The 22,306-nt window shown below is 46.5% G+C and overlaps 2 protein-coding genes across 4 annotated transcripts in view; both read right to left on the bottom strand.

Moving 5' to 3' along the window:
* LOC120384921 (maestro heat-like repeat family member 5) overlaps positions 1-22,306 on the bottom strand; it is a 924,418-nt gene that overhangs the window by 377,151 nt on the left and 524,961 nt on the right. The window lies entirely within an intron of this gene.
* Positions 256-20,730, bottom strand: LOC120384923 (butyrophilin subfamily 2 member A2-like). Its single transcript, XM_039504025.1, has 8 exons — positions 20,626-20,730; positions 18,526-18,546; positions 18,275-18,295; positions 6,986-7,006; positions 6,027-6,047; positions 3,832-3,852; positions 3,685-3,711; positions 256-888 (listed from the first exon to the last, which is right to left on the bottom strand). Exons 1-8 carry the CDS (start codon positions 20,627-20,629, stop codon positions 377-379), a joined length of 648 nt encoding a protein of 215 aa, XP_039359959.1. The 5' UTR covers positions 20,630-20,730; the 3' UTR covers positions 256-376.

Genomic DNA, 22,306 nt, shown 5'->3' with positions numbered 1-22,306 from the left:
CCCTCCCTCCCGGAGCTTGCTACAGCTGTGTGGCGGCGGGAAGCACTGGGAGGTAGGCAGAGGAGTGGGGACGTGGCGTGCTCAGGGCAGGAGGAGGAGGTGAGTTGGGTGGGGGGTGAAGGGAGCTTGGCTTCCGGTGGGTGCAGAGCACCCACTAATTTTTCCCTGTGGGTGCTCAAGCCCTGCGGCACCCACAGAGTCGGTGCCTATGCTCCCTACAACCCCCCCATGTCTCCCCAATCCCCCTCTCTAGAACCACAGCAGTGTGTTTTAAACCACCTGAGCTGTCCCCAGGACAACAACTAGTTCAGTCCATTTCTGGTCCAGAACCAGAGTGAACCCCAGTGGGATATTGCTACCTCCGCATCTCCAGGCCTCAGGGGCAGACTCTGAGCAGGACTCCAATCCCCACCCAGAAGAAGGGAAGGATTGTCTCCCCTGTGAAAGATGCTGACATGAAAGAAAAGATCAGGGTCTCATTACCAGTATCATAAAATGCCACCCACTCCGCTTCATAGTCCAGATAAACCCCAATCTTCCTAGGTCTCTCACTCAGGGGCATGGGAGTTTCTGGGGAGGTGAGAGCCCGGTACTGATCCCCACACCGCTCTACAGCCCAGATCCCCTGCTCAGGGTTAAATCTGATCCCTCCCTTCCTCCTCATAGACTCTCTGGCAACACCCACAGCCCCAAACCCTCCATCTCCCACCTCCACCTCCCAGTAATGTCTCCCTGAGCTGAACCTCTCACAGCCCAGCAAACAGAAAGAATGGAATCGCTCTGGATTGTCCGGCACCTCCTGCCGTGCAATTCCACGCCTCACGCTTTTCCCATCCTCAGACACGATGAGCTGGGCATTTGCTGTGTTTGGATCCAGGGTCACATTCGCTGCAGTGGAAAGAGAGAATCATGATGCTAAAGGCAGAGCCAGAGGTGCAGGAATGAGGGACTGGCCCTCCCACTCCCCACGGGCCTTGCCCCCTGCCCCTTCTCCTCCCCCAAAGGCCCAGAAGCTGGAGCCTGACCGGGGAACCTGTGCAGCTGTGGGGAGCCGTGGGGTGGGGGCGAGAGCAGCCCTGGCCCATGTCCCTGCCCCCAGATGACCCCCACCCAGGGCTGATGGAGGGTCTGTGGCTCTCCACAGCAGCTGCCCGGGTGTCTCTTACCATGGCCTGGTGGCAGCTCTTTGGCCCCGAGGCCCTGTCCCCAGGCCAGGCTGGAAGCTGCATCTGGGTCAGGTAAGAGCCATGCGGGCAGCCGTGGGAGCTGCAGACCCTCCACCTGCCCTGGTGGGGACCCAGGGATGAGGACATGGGCCAGGGTAGGGTGACCAGATGTCCTGATTTTATAGGGACAGTCTCGATTTTTGGGTCTTTTTCTTATACAGGCTCCTATTACCCCCACCCCCATCCCAATTTTTCACATTTGCTGTCTGGTCACCCTAGCCAGGGGCTGCGCTCAACCCTCCTTCTGGAGCCGGCCCTGATCCCGTCATACCAACCCCTCCATAAACTTATCAAGCTTAGCCTTGAAGCCAGATATGTCTTTTGCCCCCACTACTCCCCTTGGAAGGCTGTTCCAGAACTTCACTCCTCTAATGGTTAGAAACCTTCGTCTAATTTCAAGTCTAAACTTCCTAGTGTCCAGTTTATATCCATTTGTTCTTGTGTCCACATTGGTACTAAGCTTAAATAATTCTTCTCCCTCTCTGATATTTATCCCTCTGATCTATTTATAAAGAGCAATCATATCTGCCCTCAGCAGAGTGCAGGACAGAGTCACAAACCCGAGCAGGAACAGGTCAGTAACACAAGCGAAAGGCCATCTGCGCCAGGTCTGAGATGCAGAATCTTTCCTCTCCTGCAGATGCCTCTCCCCAGAGAGGGGATCAGAGACCCAGGAACGCTGGGGAGCCCCAGCAGGTTTTATTCCCATTTCTTTTTCATGAACAGAACCCCTGCTGTGCTCCTCCTTCCTAATATTTAAAGTCAGGTCACACCATAGCATGGTTTGATATACCCCTAATTTCAGTTCCATGGGGAATAATGAAGGCCAGGTACAAAGGGCTACCAGCCAAGAGGCCAACTCTCTAGAGTGAGGCGAGCCACCAGAAAAGGGCGTTAGGACAGTCTGAAGAAGCAGAGAGAGATTTTAGCCCAAACAGTGGTTAAAGTGGAATAAAACACAATGGGTCGCTCTCACAACTAGAGTTGGTGACATTGTTAGGCCAAAACTTTTGTTGGTGAAAAATGCAGATTCAACAACACAAACATTTTCCAAATCCATGTCAATTTTGCCAAATTATTTGTTTAAGACAAATAAAAATATTCAAAAAAAATCAGAATATTTTGTTTTGACTTTTTAAAAATGAAATATTTTGATTTTTTTGGTTGGGAACAATATTTCATTTCAAAATTTCCCTTAATTTTATTTTTAAAAAAGCAAAAAAAAAAGTTTATAATGCTCAAAATATAACATTTTGTTTAAATCATTTTTTTAACTTTCTAAAAATTTTCATTTCTGGTCTGACCCAAAACAAATTTGTCTTCATTTTTTTGAAATTGCCAATGAACTGAAATATCCATTTTTCACCCAGGTCTCCTCACGACATTATCTAAGGAGGAAGGAGAAGATCATCTTCTGTTTTCAGCAGAGGAGAGGAAACTGCTATAGAATCCAACTTTAACAAAAACTGACAAAGTCGTCTTTTCCTCTGAAGACAAAACTCCCAGTATAGCCTGATCACTAGGATAGCTGACAATAAAAATTCCTATCAAATCGTACATCAAGAATAAGGAGGTCTGTGTGGGGAAGGGGATGTGTTCAGTGCTTAAATTTGTGCCAGGGCACGCCAGCATTGCGCCCCGGCATCTCTAGGCTTGGCAGTTTGTAGACCTGGTACCTCTGGGCTTGCTTCATCAATTATGAATGTAGGAAAAACGCTTGAGCCCCGGAACCTCTTTCATTACACATTAAGCACTGGATGTATATAAGAGCAGACCCATAGAGCAGCAGGTGAAACCGGTGTGGGAAGTTTTGTGCATCTTTGGCTTCTTCTCCCAGAACTGTGCAAATAACTGATTTTTAGGTTTACACCAAAAATAAATAAAAAATAATAATTTTGGGTCAACCAAAAATCTTAAAATGTGTTTGTTTTGGGTTGAGTGGCATATATTGTTTGACCCAGTATCCTGTTTTCTGACAACTCCAGGTGCCCCAGAGGGAATGAACAGAACGGGCAATCATCAAGTGACCCATCCTCTGTCACCCATTCCCAGCTTCTGGCAAAAAAGAAACTAAGTGATTTGCCCAATGTCACACAGGAGAAGGGATCTGAACTGAGGCCTTCAGAATTCTAGGCTAACACGCTAGCCACTGGGCTGTCCTTCCCCTATGAATGTGCACAGAATAACATCAGGACAGCATCCCATTCAAGTACTACCTGAGCATGTATTATCCAGAAAAATATTAATTCACTTCTCTCCATGTTCCCAAAGGAAGATTCCCCAGCAATACAGCTCACTTGGGGAACCACCTTCACCATTCAAATTTCAACCAGAGAAACTATTGCATTATCTCCTATTTGTGTTTTGTGTTGTTTTAAACTATTTCTACAAAGAAAGGGAGCAAGGATCTCTCCAGAAAGTGAAATTTGGACATTAGCTAAATACAAACTTTACTTACTTGGACAAACTAGGGCTTTTCTCCATTCTGAAACCACGCAAATCAAATGAAGGTGAGCACTCATGTGAATAAGTTCATTGTTAAGATGAATCTGATTAATAAAAAAGGATGCATTACAGAAAAAGGGAGGGGGAGGGAAACACTTACCAAGTTCTCTTTGAAGTCCACCTAAATAATAATAATAGTAATAATAATTTAAAAAATCAGAAATAAAGATGTTATGGAAGAGCTTTTCTCCCAAGATTAAATTAAGCCCAACCCCTTCATCAAAACCATCTCATGCCAAGACTTTTTAATCAGTCTTTGGGGAACGATTCCCTTCCAAACCATGGATAAGGCACCTCTGAAATCTTCCAGTATCAATTATTCTAGTCCTACGTGGGGTTAAAGGCCACATCCTTTACACAACCACTACACAGGGTGGGACGGGATTGTAGGCAGTGAATTTATGTAATGTGATGATGTGACGGAGCGATTCTGGCGGGACCCAACTGAGAGTGCCAAATCAGGACCAATTGCTCAAACAGCGCAGTTACAGCCCTAGGCTGGGGTTTTTCCACCTCTAAGGCAAACCAAACCAGCCAGACAAAAGGACTTTGGTCTCACCCCACTGGCTAACCACAAGTCACACGAGCAATTTCCTTAGACACTCCAGTCTCCCAGTATCACCACCAGTGCACTCGTCCTGGGGATGAATGGTTATGAAAACCAACACCCCAATAAAAGAAAAAGGTTCCCTCGATCCCAAAGGACCAAGACCCAGACTCAGGTTAATATACACATCAGATCTTACCCACAAATCACGCTGTTGCCAATCCTTTAGAATCTAAAATCTAAAGGTTTATTTACAAAGGGAAAAAGGTAGAGATGAGAGGTAGAATTGGTTAAATGGAATCAATTACATACAGTAATGCAAAGTTCTTAGTTCAGGCTTGCAGCAGTGCTGGAGTAAACTGCAGGTTCAGATTAAGTCTCTGGAACATCCCCCGCTGGGATGGGTCAACAGTCCTTCGTGCAGAGCTTCAGTTTGTAGCAAAGTCCTTCCAGAGGTCAGAAGCAGGATTGAAGACCAGATGGAGATGATGCATCAGCCTTATATAGACTTTTCCAGGTGTAAGAATCCCTTTGTCCTCACGGTGGAAACTTACAGCAAAAATAAAATGGAGTCTGGAGTCACATGGACAAGTTTCTGCATACTTTGCTGAGTCACAAGGCATGTCTGCCTTCTCTCCATGGGTCAATTGTGTAGCTGATGGCCCTTAATGGGTCATCAAGCCAGCTATGCAGGGCTGACATCAGCTTGTCTGGGACACTTCCCAGAGGCAGAGCAGAATACCAAATACAGACAGTACAGAGCCAATACTTATAACTTCAACTACAAAATGATACACAGACATACAGACAGCATAATCATAACCAGCAACCCAGAACCTGGTCTTAGACACCTTATATGAACCCTTCACTTAAGATTTGGTGCCACCACTGACCTTGGTTGCAACCCATGTTCTATATGGTTCCCATTTATATCAATAACGTCACAGATGATCACTGTAGACGAACTCCTTACCAACAGATAGTCTTGTATCTTTATCTTACTGTTAAATTGTTGTCTCCTATGTTACTATATTGTTGTATCTGATCTGGGACCCTAGTACAAAGTCAAGCCCTGCGTGTGTGTGTTGGAGTTGTTACTCGCAGCGTTCCAGTACATGTCTGTGATTCCACAGGAAGTACTACAATACCCCAGACTAGAGCTTGTCAAAACTCAGAACGTCTGTCACACAGTTTCATTAGGTGGCTGAGAATGTGGACCAGCATATCTATTCAATACTCTCAGTTTTAATCACTATCTCACAATCTTTTTGGTGACAAATCATTTGTTGTGTGTTCAGGGGCGGCTCTAGGATTTGCGCCGCCCCAAGCAGGGCGGTACTCCGCGGGGGGTGCTCTGGCGGTCGCCGGTCCCGCGGCTCCCGTGGACCTCCTGCAGATGTGCCTGCAGAGGGTCCACTGGTCCCGTGGCTCCGGTGGGCCTCCCGCAGGTATGCCTGCGGATGCTCGACTGGAGCGGCGGGACCAGCGCACCTTCCGCGGGCATGCCTGCGGGAGGTCCACCGGAGCGGCGGGACCAGCGCACCTTCCGCGGGCATGCCTGCGGGAGGTCCACCGGAGCCGCCTGCCGCCCTCCCGCGGGACGTCGTCCTGCGCGCTGGCGCGCTGGGGTCTGGAGCCGGCCCTGTGTGGGTTTGAATTCAGCCTGCAGTTCCTGTCTGGGGAGAAAAGTAGATGGACAATGTCATGAGAAGATGCAATCCACACAGAAATGAGAAAATATAACTTACTAATTTTTTCATTCAGTTCACCTTAAATAAAAAGAAAGGGAAAAGGCAATTAAAAATTCTCTTAGCATACATGGAAATGTATAGATCACTTTTCATTATAGTCATTCAGCTCACGTACATAGGCCTTGATTTATTTCAGTGGAAGTAATCACATACTTAAAGTTAACCATATGCAAGTGTGATGGCCGCCATCTTGGCTGATTCACCAGGGATTTAAGTGGGGACTTCCAGAGCTAAAAAAAAAAGACCAAATTGCTGTAGATTTAGCAACGGTCTGTAGCAGACTCATATTGTATGTAGAGCAGCATGCAGGCAGGCCTGTAACACATTCACCAGTGGGTTGTAAAGAGTGATGCTCGTACGCAATGTTAAGCATGTGAGTACTCCCACTGACTTCAGCAAGACCATCTGTGTGCTGAAAATGAAGCATACGTTTAAGAATGTGTCGGCTCAGGGCTCCAATATAATTTTTTTAAGATTTACAGTTTTGCAGCGCAAGGTGTCTTTAGGTCTGATTATTAATTGTTAGAGCTGGTGAGAAAATAGTCTGTGTTTGGGGAGGGCATGTGACAATTTGGTTGACATTTTCCTGCCCCTTTTGGTCATTGGAAATAAAAATGATGATGAAAAATCAAAATTCAGAATACTTTGATTACTATTCCTCCCAGCCCATCACCCTTTGATTGCACTGGGAGTGGCATGTGTGCAAGGAATGAAAGGACAGACCGTAACATTATTATCAAAGTCTGTTTTTATTCTGACGTACCATTTTATAGACAACGATTTGTTACAAACACCCCAATCCTGCAAATGACCGAGCTGCTGTGCCATCTGAATAGCGGCCAAAGTTCGTGCATTTGATTTTCAAATTGACATTATTCCTTTAATTAAAAACAACAACAATTTAACTGTGTACAACTTCAACGGAGAGGTTAGATTGGGATAAAAATTGAACTTACTAATATTTTCAAGATGTGCCCCTAAAATAAAGCAAACAGAAATAAATACAAACTATTTAAGAGTTTTTTCAATGAACAAAGATTTATATTCTCCATTTTATATTGTCTAGATAATCGTTAATTACATTTCTGTCCATATTGTGGATTTTCTGGCTACAAGTGAAAATAAAAATTCAAAGGTTTACAGGTTTGAACTGTTTCTAGAAGTGGGGCCCCGTTCTGCTTCTGGGAGTCTGAGGTGTGCAGAGATTGCAAGAGTAGGCCCTAGAATGGTAACCACTAACACCACTTGAACAGTTAATATTCATTCGGTTCTATAACTCCGTCTTTAGCCTTTCTACTTTCCTTATCCTTAATATGGATTGGTTTAACTTTCTTCTAAACCAATGGGACATCTCTCCATTATACCCTTTCCCCTCCTTCTGGCTCCCGTGTTGCCTCTCTCTCTTCCAAGTTGTAGCCACTTCTGCTACCACTGACAACAGCCGAGCTCCATCCTCTTTGGAACCCTGCTTCAGGTATGTTAGCCAAAAGGGCCCGATTCTCCCTGGAGCTTACCCAATTACACCAAGGAAGCACGGAAACAGGTAGACGAGTACCATTAGCTTTATTGATCGATCAGCTGAGCGGGTGTTCTCGTCCCGGCTAATGCCCGAGAGAGACACACCTTACATGGCCGGATGGGCTTACTTTTATACCCCGAAACAAACAACTTTGTTGACGTCTTATTTGCGTTACTTGGCTGACCCTATAGGTCCTGTAAATGTATCTATAGGGAATATTGAAGTACATAGAATACATATATCAATCAAAAAGGAACAAGATATGCATAACTGTCACGGATACATCCATCATGATAACAGTGCAGCTGCACGGATACATTTATCATTGTAATTATCATTGTAAGGAAGACATAAGATATCCCCTTTTAACCCCTTATACTATCATACTAACTACTCTTGGCTTCATGCATGAGAAGATGACCCATTAAGCTAACTGCTTTTGGCCATAAGCAGAAAAAGACAGCTGCACATATGTTACGCCAAGCGTGGGCCTTGCTGATAAGCATGGACTAATACAAACCAAGCATTAAGCTGATAATAGCTGACACAGGCTTTTCTCTCTGCTTGCATCTCAAGGCCTTGATTTTACTTATGCTAAGGGCCTTGAGTCTACTCATGCTAAGGGCCTAGTCTTGCTAACAGGCTTGCATTGGCCTATTTTTCTAACAGCTTTCCCCCCTTAAAGCATTTTAAGAGCTTAAACTTCCCCACTCCTCTGCTTCCTTTGGCCGATCCTCTGGCCGATATAAGGTCATTATTTGCTGATAGGTAACGTGGGTAGCCAGTCGTCGAACTATAGCGACCAAGCAGGGGTGAAGCAAGCGAAGGTTATAAGGGTAACTATAACAAGCATAAAAGCAAAAGCCTTTACGAAACCATCCCATTTGTGGCAACCAGGATGTGAACCAGTTCAGGTCCCACCCACCCCAGGTTTGGACTGGGACGTGGGCGAGTTTTTCATTTCTTTGGTCAACTGTTTCACTGTTTGCCCATTGTCATCTATTTGCAGGCAGCAATTAGACTCATTAAGTTTTGCACAGAGCCCGCCTTCCTCCGCCAGCAAGTAATCAAGAGCTAGATGATGTTGGAGGATGGCATTTCGCATTTGGGTTGACTGATCTGCCAGCAGATCTAACGCTGCAGCTGTCTGGTTGGTTAATATTTCCAAGATAGCTTGCAGCCTGATAATGCGGTTCAGATTGTAAATGGGTTCCCTAGCTCCCGTGACAAGCTCGGTGGGATTCCAGGTGGCAGGCCCATAATGTTTGATGATCCGCTCTGGGGGCCACTCCTGAGCTCCCCAGGCCTGGGAACTTCCGGCAGTTAAAGTGGAGTCCACAAACCGCTTTTCCCTAACGAGATCATCATACACTCTAATTCCTAGTGTGTTTCCCCGGTTTTGGGGCAGGAGAAAGAACAATGGCCGAATATACCCCACATAACATATCCCCGACCAATTTGGTGGAAGTCTGCGATAGGCATAAGAGCCACAGATCCAATAATGGCCCTTTAGGGCCCAAGTCCCATTAGCAAAAGGGCCATCCCAGGTATCGGGGTCCAAGGGTCGTTCATAGTATATGTGGTTGCCTGTTCCTAGGGTCCTCCGAATGGCCCACCCATCACGGAGGACGGTACCCCATCAGCAGCACAGTATTCACATTTCCATGCTCCAGCTCCTGCTTTCCACACACACTTACAACCTGACCTGGGCCTGTCGGTATTAGACCAAAAGTGTCTGAAGTGAGTTACCCGAGTTCCATTAGAGTGCTGCCATGCCCACTGATACCACCGGATCACATGCTTTTACTAGTGGTGTTATCGCTGACAGGCTAGAAAGAGGGAATCAAAGAACCCATCTAGTCCCACTGCCTTACAACCCTCACCGGTATGGTGTTGGAAGGAACATCTGACCCAGCTACTATTGGTTAATTTCACATGGGTATGGTTCCATCGCCCTCGATATTTAGAGCAATCATAGGTGTGACAGCCAGGATGATGGTAGCAATCATATCCCCGGGATAGGGTCCAACTACATTTACTTTCCCCCACATACCGGCCCCCACGCCGGGTGCGATTAAGGCAAAAGATTCCCATGCCAGCGGAATAGAGCCGCCAAGGGCTACTATCTGTGGACCATTGCTCCGTGCCATTATGCACGATGCTGAGATTACTCAGCAAGTACTTGGGCTGCACTGGCTGGGCTACCCAGGGCCATTCATCCAATTCCCCTGGGCCACCGCACACCCAGCAGTTAGTGAGGTTAAAGGAACTTGCAATTATCTCTCCTAACTGCAGAAACCTGTTTTCCCAACCATAAGAGCAAGCAAGGAAACAAAACAGAAACAGGAGGAACAACTTCATTGTTGCCTTCTTTTAAAGAGTCCCTTTAAGCCCTCCAGTCCGTGATACTCCCAGTTAGAGTCTTCACCTGTGCCACCCCGGGCGTCCGGAGCCGGGGGGAGCAGAGGGCTGTCGTCCTCCTCGGTTGATTCGTCCTCTGGATCCGAGCCAACAAAGCGTTTAACTCGCGTGCAGTGCGTCCATTTGTCGCTTCCAAGAACCTTGACGGCAGCTTGGCTGATGAGCGAAACAGTATGTGGGCCTTCCCACCGTGCTGTGAGAGGATCACGCTTCCACTTCTTGATAAAGACCCGGTCACCGATCTGGAACGAATGCACGGGTCGATCCAAGGGAAGGGCCTGGAAGGGTGCTGCGTACCGGTGTAGCTGAAACAAGACAGATTGCAGCGCAGAGACCTGTTTCCACAAAGAGTCATTCCCTACCTCCCAGCTTACATTTTCCCGGAACCCGGGGATGAGTACTCGGGGAGGGAACCCGAAAACCAACTCAAAGGGTGAGAGTCTCAGACCCTTACGGGGGGCCCTTCGAATGCGAGTAAGCGCAAGCGGCAAGGCATCAGGCCACTTTAAACCAGACTCTATACAGAGCTTTGTTAAAGTATCTTTGAGAGTCCTATTCATTCTTTCTACCTGGCCTGAGCTTTGTGGCCTCCAAGGAGTATGCAGCTTCCACTGGATACCAAGGGCCTGCGCTACCTGTTGGACCACTTGGGAGATGAAGTGACTTCCCCGATCTGACTCAATTACTTCAGGGAGGTGGTATCTGGGAAGTATTTCATGTAGCAGGGTCTTAGTAACTGCCCGAGCCTGACAGTGTCGGGTAGGGAAACACTCCACCCACCCGGTAAGCTGATCAACAAAAACAAGCAAGTATTTGTAGCCTCGGCAAGGGGGTACTTCAGCAAAATCCACTTGCCACCTTTGAAAGGGGTAGGCAGCCCAGGGTCGGCCTCCCAGTGGAACAGGGGGGCCAGATCCCTTCTGGTTAGTGCGCTGACAAACAGAGCAATTACTGACAATTCTCTGGGCTTCTGTATGCATACCCACTGCTCTAAGGGATCGGGCAGCCAAATCAACCATCGCCCCCGATCCTAAATGTCCCTCTTTATGCAGGGATTGAAGAATCTCCTGGAGCACCGGACGGGGAACGAATACTTCTCCCCCGGGTAGTTTCCACCACCCAGAGGGGGTTTGCTGGGCCCCTGCAGCTTGGGCGCAGGACACCTCCTCTGTCGTGTAACGGGGGACAGGAGTTTCGGTCTCAGTGTCCTGAACTAAAAGAAGCCACACAGTTCCCCTGCGTGCTGCCTCCTTCGCAGCCAGATCAGCCAAACGATTATACTTGCGCTGCTCTGCATCCGGAGCTTTCCCATGTGCACGGACATGGATGACAGCAACCCGCAGGGGAAGCATTAAGGCTTCAAGCAACAATTTGATAAGGGTCCCATGGGCAATTCTTTGGCCCGAGGCTGTAATGAAACCCCTTTCTTTCCACAAGGTCCCATGAGCATGTACTACCATGTACGCATAGCAACTGTCAGTGTATAGATTTATGGTCTTCCCAGCCCCCAGGCGAAGAGCTTCGATGAGAGCAATTAGTTCTGCTGCTTGAGCGGATAAAGAGGAGCTGAGTTTAAAGGGATACACCACCTCTGTGCTTTTAATTATCACAGCAGCCCCTGTGTACCGCTTCCCATCTAGTACATAACTAGAACCATCGACATATGCCTCAAGATCAGGGTTGGGCCAGGGCAAATCTGAAAGATCGGGACGGGGTTTAGTCTCTTGCTGCAGGACTTCGACACAGTCATGGGTCAGATCAACAGCACCACTGGGAACCTGAGGGTCAGGCAGTAAGGTAGCTGGGTTGAGAGAACTGACTGTTTTAAAGGTGAGGTTTGGGGCTAGTAAAAGTCCCACCTCATACTTAGTATGCCGACTGGGGTTCAGATGTCTATCCCCCGCCCCTGTTCCTAGTATCTGGGGTACTCCGTGAGGCACCACAACCTCAGTGTCCCCACCAAGGGTTAACTTCTCGGCTTCCTGTACGAGGAGAGCAGTTGCAGCAACAGCCCGCAAGCAGGCTGGCCATCCCCTGGCAACGGGATCTAAGACTCTGGAATAATAGCCGATAGGTCTCCAGGTCGGTCCTGACTTTTGACAGAGGACCCCAGACGCTACCCCGGCCCTTTCGTGGACATACAAAGTAAATGGTTTCCGTGGATCTGGGAGAGCCAGAGCAGGAGGCTGAATTAAAGCTCTTTTAAGCTCTTGAAATGCTTTCTCTTTGTCCTTAGTCCACTTCCAATGCAGCAGACCTTCTTTAGTTAGGGCTTCATATAGGGGTCTGGCTTTTCCCCCATAGTCAGGGATCCAGAGTCGGCAAAAGCCGGTCAGTCCCAGGAAAGCTCTCAATTCTCTGGGGTTCTGGGGCTGAGGGCTGTCGAGTATAGCCTGGATTCTATCGTTACTTAAACTTCGACTCCCCTGACTAAGGCGGTACCCTAGGAAAGTGACCTGCTGTTTAACCAGTTGTGCTTTTTCCTTAGAGGCTTTGTATCCCTGTGCCCCCAGGAAGTTAAGGAGTTCTACAGTTTGTTCCTTACAAGTCTGCTCTGTCTCAGTGCTTAAAAGTAAATCATCGCAGTACTGGACTACGTTGCACGCAGGGTGTCGAGCTAGGAAGGGAGCAAGGTCCCTCCGTAGCTGACTCCCAAAAATTTCCGGTGCACAAGTAAGCCCCTGCGGAACAACAGTCCAGAGGTATTGGGCTTTGTAATGGGTGTCGGAATCCTCCCACTCAAAGGCAAACAGCTTTTGAGATTCCTGATCAAGGGGAATGGAAAAGAAGGCGTCTTTTAAATCTATTACTGAGAACCAACCATGGCTTTTGGGTATCTGTCCTAGAATCGTGTGGGGGTTTGGGACAACAGGATAAGGCGCCTCTATTAGCTTATTGACCTGCCTTAGATCCTGCACGAGCCGGTATTGTCCGTTAGGCTTAGGCACTCCCATTATCGGGGTGTTATACGGGGACGTGCCCTCCCTTAGCCACCCACATTGTACAAACTTTTGGATCAGAGGTTTTAACCCGATTTGAGTGGCTAACTTAAGGATACTGTCGGATGCGGACGGGCAACTCCTTCCTTAAGGGTGATGTGTACCGGCGAGGCATTTTGGCACGGGCATGACTTCCTCCTCAGCCCAAACTCTGGCATTGACGCCTGGCAGGAAGCCTCGTCAACCCCGTGGTGTGCCAGGGCAGGTTTTACAGCAACGTTAAGTAGGGCCATCTGATAGTTGGAAGCTTGTTGTTTTGGGAGCCTAACCTCCATAGCCCCATTAGTGAACGAGATCTCCGCCTGTAATTTAGTGAGGAGGTCTCGCCCTAGCAGCGCAATGGGGCAGGAAGGGCTGCAAACAAATTGATGGGATACTTGGCGGTCCCCTACTTTCACTAAGAGGGGGAGGGTTTTCTTTAGTGTAATGTGCTGCCCTCTATTCCTTGGACCGTGACACACCCTTGGGCTCTGGCTCGGGTGCCGTGTCGAGGGTAGTAACCAAGAGTAGCCCCTGTATCAATAAGGGCTGTAATCGGGCGGCCCTCTACCTTAATTTTTACCGTGGGATCCAGACTGGCGGGTTGTGCTGCCAGGAGGGGCCGTTGGGTCCCCCGGCCTCCCTATAGGGTAGCCCCTTCCCCCGTGCCACCATAGAAAACAGGCACGGGTGAAGTCCCATCCTTGTGTCCCTCTCCTCTAACCTGTCGGCGGGGGCATTCATTTCTCCAGTGTCCCTCTTCCTTACAATAGGCACACTGATTCCGACCCAACCGGGAGCCCTTTCCCCTGCCAATTGAGCCTGAGCGTCCTCTTCCCCTGCCCCCCTTTTCCTCTCTTCCTTCTCTCAGGGCCATAGCCAGTACGCGAGCCCCTTTCCTCTGCTCCTTGTCATCCCTGCGGTCATAAACCTTCACTGCAATCCCCAGGAGCTCTTCTATATTCTTGCCTGCAGCTCCATCTAGCTTCTGTAATTTCCTTCTGATATCCTCATAGGACTGTCCAATGAAAAGGGGGATTAATACCTGCTTTCCATTGGCAGTCTCTGGATCGAGGTCAGTATACCTTTTACAGGTATCGCACAAGCGCTCATAAAAAGCGGCTGGATTTTCATTTTTCTCTTGTCTCACATTATACAATTTAGCCCAATTTGTGGTTTTCCGAATACAGCGTTTCATCCCCTGTACCACTGCCGTGGCATAGTCCTGGTGTTTTGTTATATCTGGAGCCTCTGTATGTCCCCAGTTGGGTGGTGCAGTAGGGAGCCGTCTAGCTAAATCCTCTTCCCGCACCCCCGATTCTCGTAAACACTTGCGGGCTTGGGAGAAAACTAAGCGTCTCTCCTCTGCAGTAAGAAGGGTATCTAGAGCAACCCTCATATCCCCCCAGGTGGGCTTATGGGCTGTAACCAAGGTCTCAAAAACGGCAGTCAGCGGGGCAGGGTCTTCCGTAAACGGGGGATTCTGGTGTTTCCAGTTATACAGATCGCTGGTGGTGAAGGGGACATATACCATAGTCAGGACACCAGTACCCCCAGCACCGCCAGGAAGCATAGTCTCCCGTAAGGGGCCCTCAAACACTGGGGTAGTTTCCTCTGGGGCATTCTTGTAAGAGACGACAAGCGTGGAGCTCCCTGCCCCCTGCACCTTGAGGCCTGTCCTAGGATTCTGTTTAACTCGGTCTGCCACTGAGTCACCCTTATCAGAGTGCTCTGAAACAGACGGCTCATCCCCCAGCTCTATGGCCGAGTCTATCCCTGCAGCCTCCTGTGTGTCAGGCAAGGGTTTTGCCACTACGGCCGGGGCTTCCGCCTTCGGGGGAGGGGAAGCGAGAGCTGGAGCCTGTGGAGCTGCTGCAGCTGCCAAGACCGGGAGACCAGGATATACAGGAGGAGGAAGCATTGGGTCAGGGGCAGAAGGAAGCACGGCAGGCGGACGGGGGGTATCATAAGGGGGACAGGGCTTTTTAACAGGGGCGCGGGCTAATAAGGCTCTGATAGCTTGTGCTCTGCATTCCCGTAGCCACGGGGGGGGATTGGCCACGAGATCCTGCCAGATATCTATATAGGGGTATTGATCCCAATGCCCATCCCGAGTGACAACGTTATGTGTAGCCTGCACTGTTTCCAGTTTGAGTGTTCCCCCTGCGGGCCACCCCACCCCAAACGTTGGCCATTCTAAGGTACAGAATTTTTCCAGATTATCCTTACACAGTACCATTCCATAATCTGCTTGGCGTCTAAACTCTGGCCAATTTTCTAACATACATCCTAGGGGTGTCCGGGTAGACATGCTTTGTCCGGACCCCATTACACCTAGATATCAGCCTGGTCACGGGTTCGGCCAACTCCCCTTGCTTTCAAGATATTCCGGTCCCTGGGGAAATTCCCCTCGCGGAAGTCTTGGGGCGGCTAGAATTGGCTTAAGTCCTAGACCAGGCTAGTGCAACCGCGGTTTCCAAGTTGTCAGTACAATGTAAAACACAAGCAGTACTATCGCAAACAAACACAAGAGGGTAGTATTTACATTCCAATACTCATTCAGCACGGTCCACGAATCAGTGGAGTTAGTAAAGTTATACATTTGCCGTGCCTGAACCTAGGTACCTTATCAGAAAACTTTTACCCACACACCTTCCTATCTGTGGGTTCCTTTACCATTAGGGGCCCAATGTCCCAACCCTCACTCTTCGGGGGCGTTAATCCTCAAACCCAAGAGGTAAACGCACTTACCGCGCCCGGAGTGGCCGCGTCCGGCAGGTGGACTCCCCTCTTCTGGTACTGTCTTGCTTCCGTGTCGGCTGGAGTTCTCTATAGAGGGGGCGTAGCCGTCCCGGTCGATTGTGGCGACCCGGAGCTCGAGCAAACCAATAGCTCGAGGTGGCCACTCTCCTGAGCCGTCCTCGGCCGCCGGTCAACGCCCCCAACAGGGAGAGAAGTCCCGGCGTGGAGTCGCCAATTTGTTAGCCAAAAGGGCCTGATTCTCCCTGGAGCTTACCCAATTACGCCAAGGAAGCACGGAAACAGGAAGACGAGTACCATTAGCTTTATTGATCGATCAGCTGAGCGGGTGTTCTCATCCCGGCTAATGCCCGAGAGAGACACACCTTACATGGCCGGATGGGCTTACTTTTATACACCGAAACAAACAACTTTGTTGACGTCTTATTTGCGTTTGGCTGACCCTATAGGTCCTGTAAATGTATCTATAGGGAATATTGAAGTACATAGAATACATATATCAATCAAAAAGGAACAAGATATGCATAACTGTCACGGATACATCCATCATGATAACAGTGCAGCTGCACGGATACATTTATCATTGTAATTATCATTGTAAGGAAGACATAAGATATCCCCTTTTAACCCCTTATACTATCATACTAACTACTCTTGGCTTCATGCATGAGAAGATGACCCATTAAGCTAACTGCTTTTGGCCATAAGCAGAAAAAGACAGCTGCACATATGTTACGGCAAGCGTGGGCCTTGCTGATAAGCATGGACTAATACAAACCAAGCATTAAGCTGATAATAGCTGACACAGGCTTTTCTCTCTGCTTGCATCTCAAGGCCTTGATTTTACTTATGCTAAGGGCCTTGAGTCTACTCATGCTAAGGGCCTAGTCTTGCTAACAGGCTTGCATTGGCCTATTTTTCTAACAGGTACTTGAAGGCAGCTATCAAATCCCACCTCACTCTTCTCTTCTGCAGACTAAACAAGCCCAGTTCCCTCAGCATCTCCTCATAGATCATGTGCCCCAGCCCTCGGTCATTTTTGTTGCCCTCCGCTGGACTCTCTCCAATTTGTCCACATCCTTTCTGTAGTGGGTCAGGGCAAAACTGGACACAGTACTCCAAATAACACTATCACAGCATCTGGAGGCTAATGCTGATATGGCTGAGGTAGGGGAGACATTTGTCATGCAGTCTAGAGCCTTCATGTCATGTGCGTGGTTCAAAAGAGCCAGGAAGCAGCTGACGTCTTCCCCAGCACAGGCAAGTCTCTAGCAGGATTTGAACTAGCCTGGCCAGCTTCTGCACAACCACTCTGCAGCCCACCGCAATGGGACCATGCAACAAATAAGGAGTGGGTGTGGCTAGAAAGCACTGCCTGCTGGTAACCTCTGGCTGGTGGACAAGATTTATATTAGCTGCAGCCAGGTGGTAGGGATTAGAATAGCCCATAGGCTGCTGTAATCTAAAGCTGGGTGAATAACATGTTTTTCAGATCTCAGCAATTCCAAATAATTGGCGGGGAGTGGTGCATTTCAGCTTGAACCACAAAGATTTTTCATTTAGTTACTCTCAGTGAATAAAAAGCTCAGTAAAAAATTAGTTCCAGCTTGACCAAAATATTTTGTCTGACCTGAAATGAAATGTCTTGTTCTGATTTCAAGCATCTTCTTAAAAAAATAAAGGCATTTTCAAAACAAAAAGTCACTTTGAATCAAAAACTCAATGTTTCATTTTGAAAATGTGAAAACAAAACGTTTCAATTTCTTCAGATTTTTTACACCCAAACAATTTGGAAAATTCAACGTGAATTCTCAAAACATTTTAATGTCACTGAATTTCCTTCCCCCGCCCCCTAAAAATAAAATTGGTTAAAAAATTCCACCCCTCTACTCTACTCTTCAGTAAGACTGGGGTCTGTGTAGAACTGGCCAGGGAGCCATTACTGACTTCTCTGCCCAGGTGCTGCTGCAACTCTCAGTCAGCATTCTGAGTCAGTACCCCTGACTTCTAGTCACCTAAACATTTTCTCACATTGCTTCTTTACATCAAATCATTCACTGTATGTCTAATCTAAAGCTGCAGGAGTTTTGAGGGTAGAAAAATAAAATGATGTTATAATGGAAAGTAACACCCTCCTGTCAAAGTTAGAATCAAGACTCACAATTTGTCAGACCACTCTGTTTTTATTAGCGCAGCGCTCCGCCAATAACACTCAGATAATGTGAGTGGCCATGCAAGACCCAAACAGTCTTATTTATACAGATAAAAGAGCGGGAATCAAACAAAGGGACAAAGGAGAAAACAGCAAAATTCACCTGGGGCATAGCATGCATATCCTACTTCCTTACTAACTCCTATCGATCTAAGGCTAATGCTTCACCAATTGCCCTTAAACGGTGCAATTGTTCTATGTTAATGTCTGTTTTCCTGACACCTGGACTCCAGCATTCCAGCGATTTTCCTTAAAGGTACAGACAGCATTTCTTTAATCCTATCTATTTTTGTAATATAATTCATTCTACTTTCACCCTCCAAAAAAAGTTTCGACTGGGGGAAATATAACTTACTAATTTCTTCATGGAGTTCACCTAAAAAGAGAGAGAAAGAAATCCACATAAATAATTAGACGCTTGTAATATTTTATCTGATTTAGGCCTGATCCTGCAAACACTTATTCATGTGTAGTCGTCCCACTGAATTGCGCAAAGTTACATATTGGCTTAAGTCTTTGCAATATCTGGGTTCAATTGTTATCACATGGGATTTTTCTTTACTGCCTAAAACGTAGATGTTTCATTAGAAGAAAAATAGAACTTACTGATATTGTCAAGGTGTTTCCCTAAAATAAAACAAAAACAAATACAAATTATATCATTCATTTAATATTTTCATTTAAATTATTTAAGAACTTTAAGTGAATAAAAATTGCAAGGATTTTTTTTTTCATTTTTAAATTAATTCCCAGTATCAAGATCGTCAGTACTAACATTTTCTTTCGTGTTGCATTACCCTTATGGATTCACTACACATACAGATCAATCCTTTCAAAGGTTGGCAGCTCTGAATTATTTGTAGGATTCAGGCCAATCCTGCTTCACAGACCCTAATCTCCTGTTGGCTTCACTGGTAATCGAGAGTGCAAAGACAGCAGGATCAAATCCTAAAATGCGAAGAGTTTGTTGATATGACTTGAGCCTTCAATATTTATTTGCTTTTCTAGCTAGGGAGGGTGTGAAATCTCCATCACTGGAGGTTTTTAAGAACAGGTCAGACAAACACTGTCAGGGACGGTCTAGGTATGCTTCACCCACATGTACCAAGGCAGGATGGGGGGAAGTGGCAGGACTAGAAGACCTCTTGAGGTCCCTTCCAGTTCTGCATTTCTACAATTCTCTGGGTCTTTATCAGTGCTGTTGCTTTTACTATAAAGATTGATGGCAGTATTTTCCTAGCTCTGTTCCCACTGAAGTTAGTGGGAGTTTCACCACTGACTTCAGTAAGAGCAAATTTAGGCCAGTCCCAGGTGCTTTTGATAATGCCAATCTAATAGGTTTAGACTGTCCCTTGTATGCCACAACTCAATTACGTTATGGCCCAATTCAGGAAAGCACTTACATAAGAACATAAGAACGGCCATACTGGGTCAGACCAAAGGTCCATCTAGCCCAGTATCCTGTCTACCGACAGTGGCCAATGCCAGGTGTCCCAGAGGGAGTGAACCTAACAGGAAATGATCAAGTGATCTCTCTCCTGCCATCCATCTCCATCCTCTGACGAACAGAGGCTAGGGACACCATTCTTTACCCATCCTGGCTAATAGCCATTAATGGACTTAACCTCTATGAATTTATCCAGTTCTCTCTTAAACCCTGTTATAGTCCTAGCCTTCACAACCTCCTCAGGTAAGGAGTTCCACAAGTTGACTGTGCGCTGCGTGAAGAAGAACTTCCTTTTATTTGTTTTAAACCTGCTGCCTATTAATTTCATTTGGTGACCCCTAGTTCTTGTATTATAGGAATAAGTAAATAACTTTTCCTTATCCACTTTCTCCACATCACTCATGATTGTATATACCTCTATCATACCCCCCTTAGTCTCCTCTTTTCCAAGCTGAAGAGTCCTAGCCTCTTTAATCTTTCCTCATATGGGACCCTCGCCAAACCCCTAATCATTTTAGTTGCCCTTTTCTGAACCTTTTCTAGCACTAGAATATCTTTTTTGAGATGAGGTGACCACATTTGTACACAGTATTCGAGATGTGGGCGTACCATGGATTTATATAAGGGCAATAATATATTCTCAGTCTTATTCTCTATCCCCTTTTTAATGATTCCTAACATCCTGTTTGCTTTTTTGACCGCCTCTACACACTGCGTGGACATCCTCAGAGAACTGTCCACGATGACTCCAAGATCTTTTTCCTGACTCGTTGTAGCTAAATTAGCCCCCATCATATTGTATGTATAGTTGGGGTTATTTTTTTCAATGTGCATTACTTTACATTTATCCACATTAAATTTCATTTGCCACTTTGTTGCCCAATCACTTAGTTTTGTGAGAGCTTTTGGAAGTTCTTCACAGTCTGCTTTGGTCTTAACTGTCTTGAGCAGTTTAGTAAGCTTAAACACACTTAAGCATGTGTTTCAAGACTAAAGTTAAACACTTGCTTAGGTGCTATGCTGAATTGGGGCCTCGGCCTCTAATCACTTGGATGCTACAGCGAACAATAAAACAGCATCAGAGTTTCTGTTGGAAACTTTATTTCTGTTCCCTTTCATGTTTCTTCCATTGCCTTTTGGTGACCTTAGTGCATAGTGAACCTTGGGGAGGAAGGGGGACTGCGCTGGAGAACAGAGTTAAAATCCTTAATGTGAGATGACTATTTACAGAAGGGAAAATGAGGAAAAAGCTAACTTACCCATTTCTGCCTGTAATCTCCCTACGGAAAGAAGAAAAAGCAAACCAGATACAAATAGCTATAATGCCCTGCTCCTGTCCAGGTGCCTACAGATACAGTTTTCATTATAAGCACAAAATTATTCACGCGTATTATTCTATATGTTTCCCCTAAGGTTACATGTCAGAAATGTGTTAGATATGCCCAATTTTGCAAATCTTTATGCACAGGAAGAGCATTATTCACATGTGTAATCCTGTGTAGGGTCGGGCTCTTAAAATTATTTTAAAAGCATTACTATTTTGATGGGTGGAATATGTTTTTGTCTACTCACTTGTTACTGAATTTTTTTCCATTTTTTTGTGCATTCCAAACTCCTAACAACTACTCTGGGAGTTATACATGTGGAAAGAATGAAAAACTAGACCTTAAAATCACTAATACTTTACTAACAATTTGAGGATATGGCTTGTTTTTCTATTTTTCTTGTTAACAGAATAAGAGCTGTTAGCAGCTGTGTAACTCAGTGAATTGTTGATTTTTCTGACCAGTGGCCAAACTGACCATCGCCCCCCCCACCCAACGTTTGTTGTTTCAGTTTGTTTTTTCCTTCACAAAATGAGGAATGAAAAAAACAAAACAGCTTGATTGAACAAACTGTTTTGAATATCAATTTGAATTGCTATTTTGAAACAAAATATCAATTCAGATTGACACTTTTGAAATGAAACATTGATTTGAATTCACATTTTTTAAACAAACCATTTTACCATTTCTGAATTCTTAAGTGTTTTCCATTGAAATTATTCAGTGAATTCAGCCCAAATTTGCAAATAGTTTCAGGGCCCTGAAAAACATATTTCAGTGAATTTACAATCGCCCCCTCAAAAGTAGAAAAGAAAAGAAAAGAACCCCCCCCCAGCCCAGCTGTACACCTTATGCCAAAGATTACACCTTGGGCAAGACATTCCAGCATTTTTATAACAATAATTAATAATGATGTGGCTGAGGCAGAAGACTGGATTTTCTGCTACTCTGGGGGCCCCTTTGATGTCTAGACTAAAAAGCAATTGGATCTCCCATGCCGAAGGCTTCCCTGGTGTGATGGAGTCCCTAGCAGGCCCGGACCTGGTGTACTCAACTTCTCAACATTGTGCTAGGTGCTGTGATCTGAGCTTGGATTTTCCAGGTTTGAAGGGACCCAAGTTTCATTGACATTCAATGGCAAGTGAGCGCCTAACTGCCTTAGGTGCTTTTGAAAATCCCAGACTTTAAATGTATTCACAGATCCTGGGGTGTCCTGCCATATCCCTACAGGTGAACTAAGCCTACAGTGCTCACTAGGGCTTTGTCTACACTACGCAGCTTTTAGCGACATGACTGTCGGCAAAGCCCTGTCGCTAAAAGCTGGGCAGCGTAGCTGCTGTTTGGTAGCTCTTTGGCTGACAAACTATTTCCACTCCCAATGAGCAGCGTTCGCTCTCTCCTGCCAACAACGTGCTGTTCACACTGGCACTTGTTGTGGCAAAACGTTTGTCTTTCGGGGGGGGGAAAGAGGGTTAACACCTCTGAACGACAACAGTTTTGTTGTTCAGTCGCCAGAGTAGACACAGCCTAGCATGCAACTCCACACAAACCATTGCATCAGAGGAGGTCACAACTTACTAATTTCTTCTTGGAGTTCACCTTGAAAACAAAGGGA

This window comes from Mauremys reevesii, linkage group 17 (assembly GCF_016161935.1).
Source record: "Mauremys reevesii isolate NIE-2019 linkage group 17, ASM1616193v1, whole genome shotgun sequence".
Classification (NCBI taxonomy): domain Eukaryota; kingdom Metazoa; phylum Chordata; order Testudines; family Geoemydidae; genus Mauremys; species Mauremys reevesii.
Note: the sequence above shows the minus strand (reverse complement) of the source record. Positions and strands in the feature narration are given on the sequence as shown.

Bases quoted from the DNA above. Each gene is read 5' to 3' on its own strand.
- LOC120384923 (XM_039504025.1), bottom strand. The intron at 18,296-18,525 runs GTAAGTTCTATT...CTCTCTTTTTAG, and splicing joins GAAACACCTTGACAATATCA to GTGAACTCCATGAAGAAATT. The intron at 6,048-6,985 runs GTAAGTTCAATT...TTTTTATTTAAG, and splicing joins GGCACATCTTGAAAATATTA to GTGAACTGAATGAAAAAATT.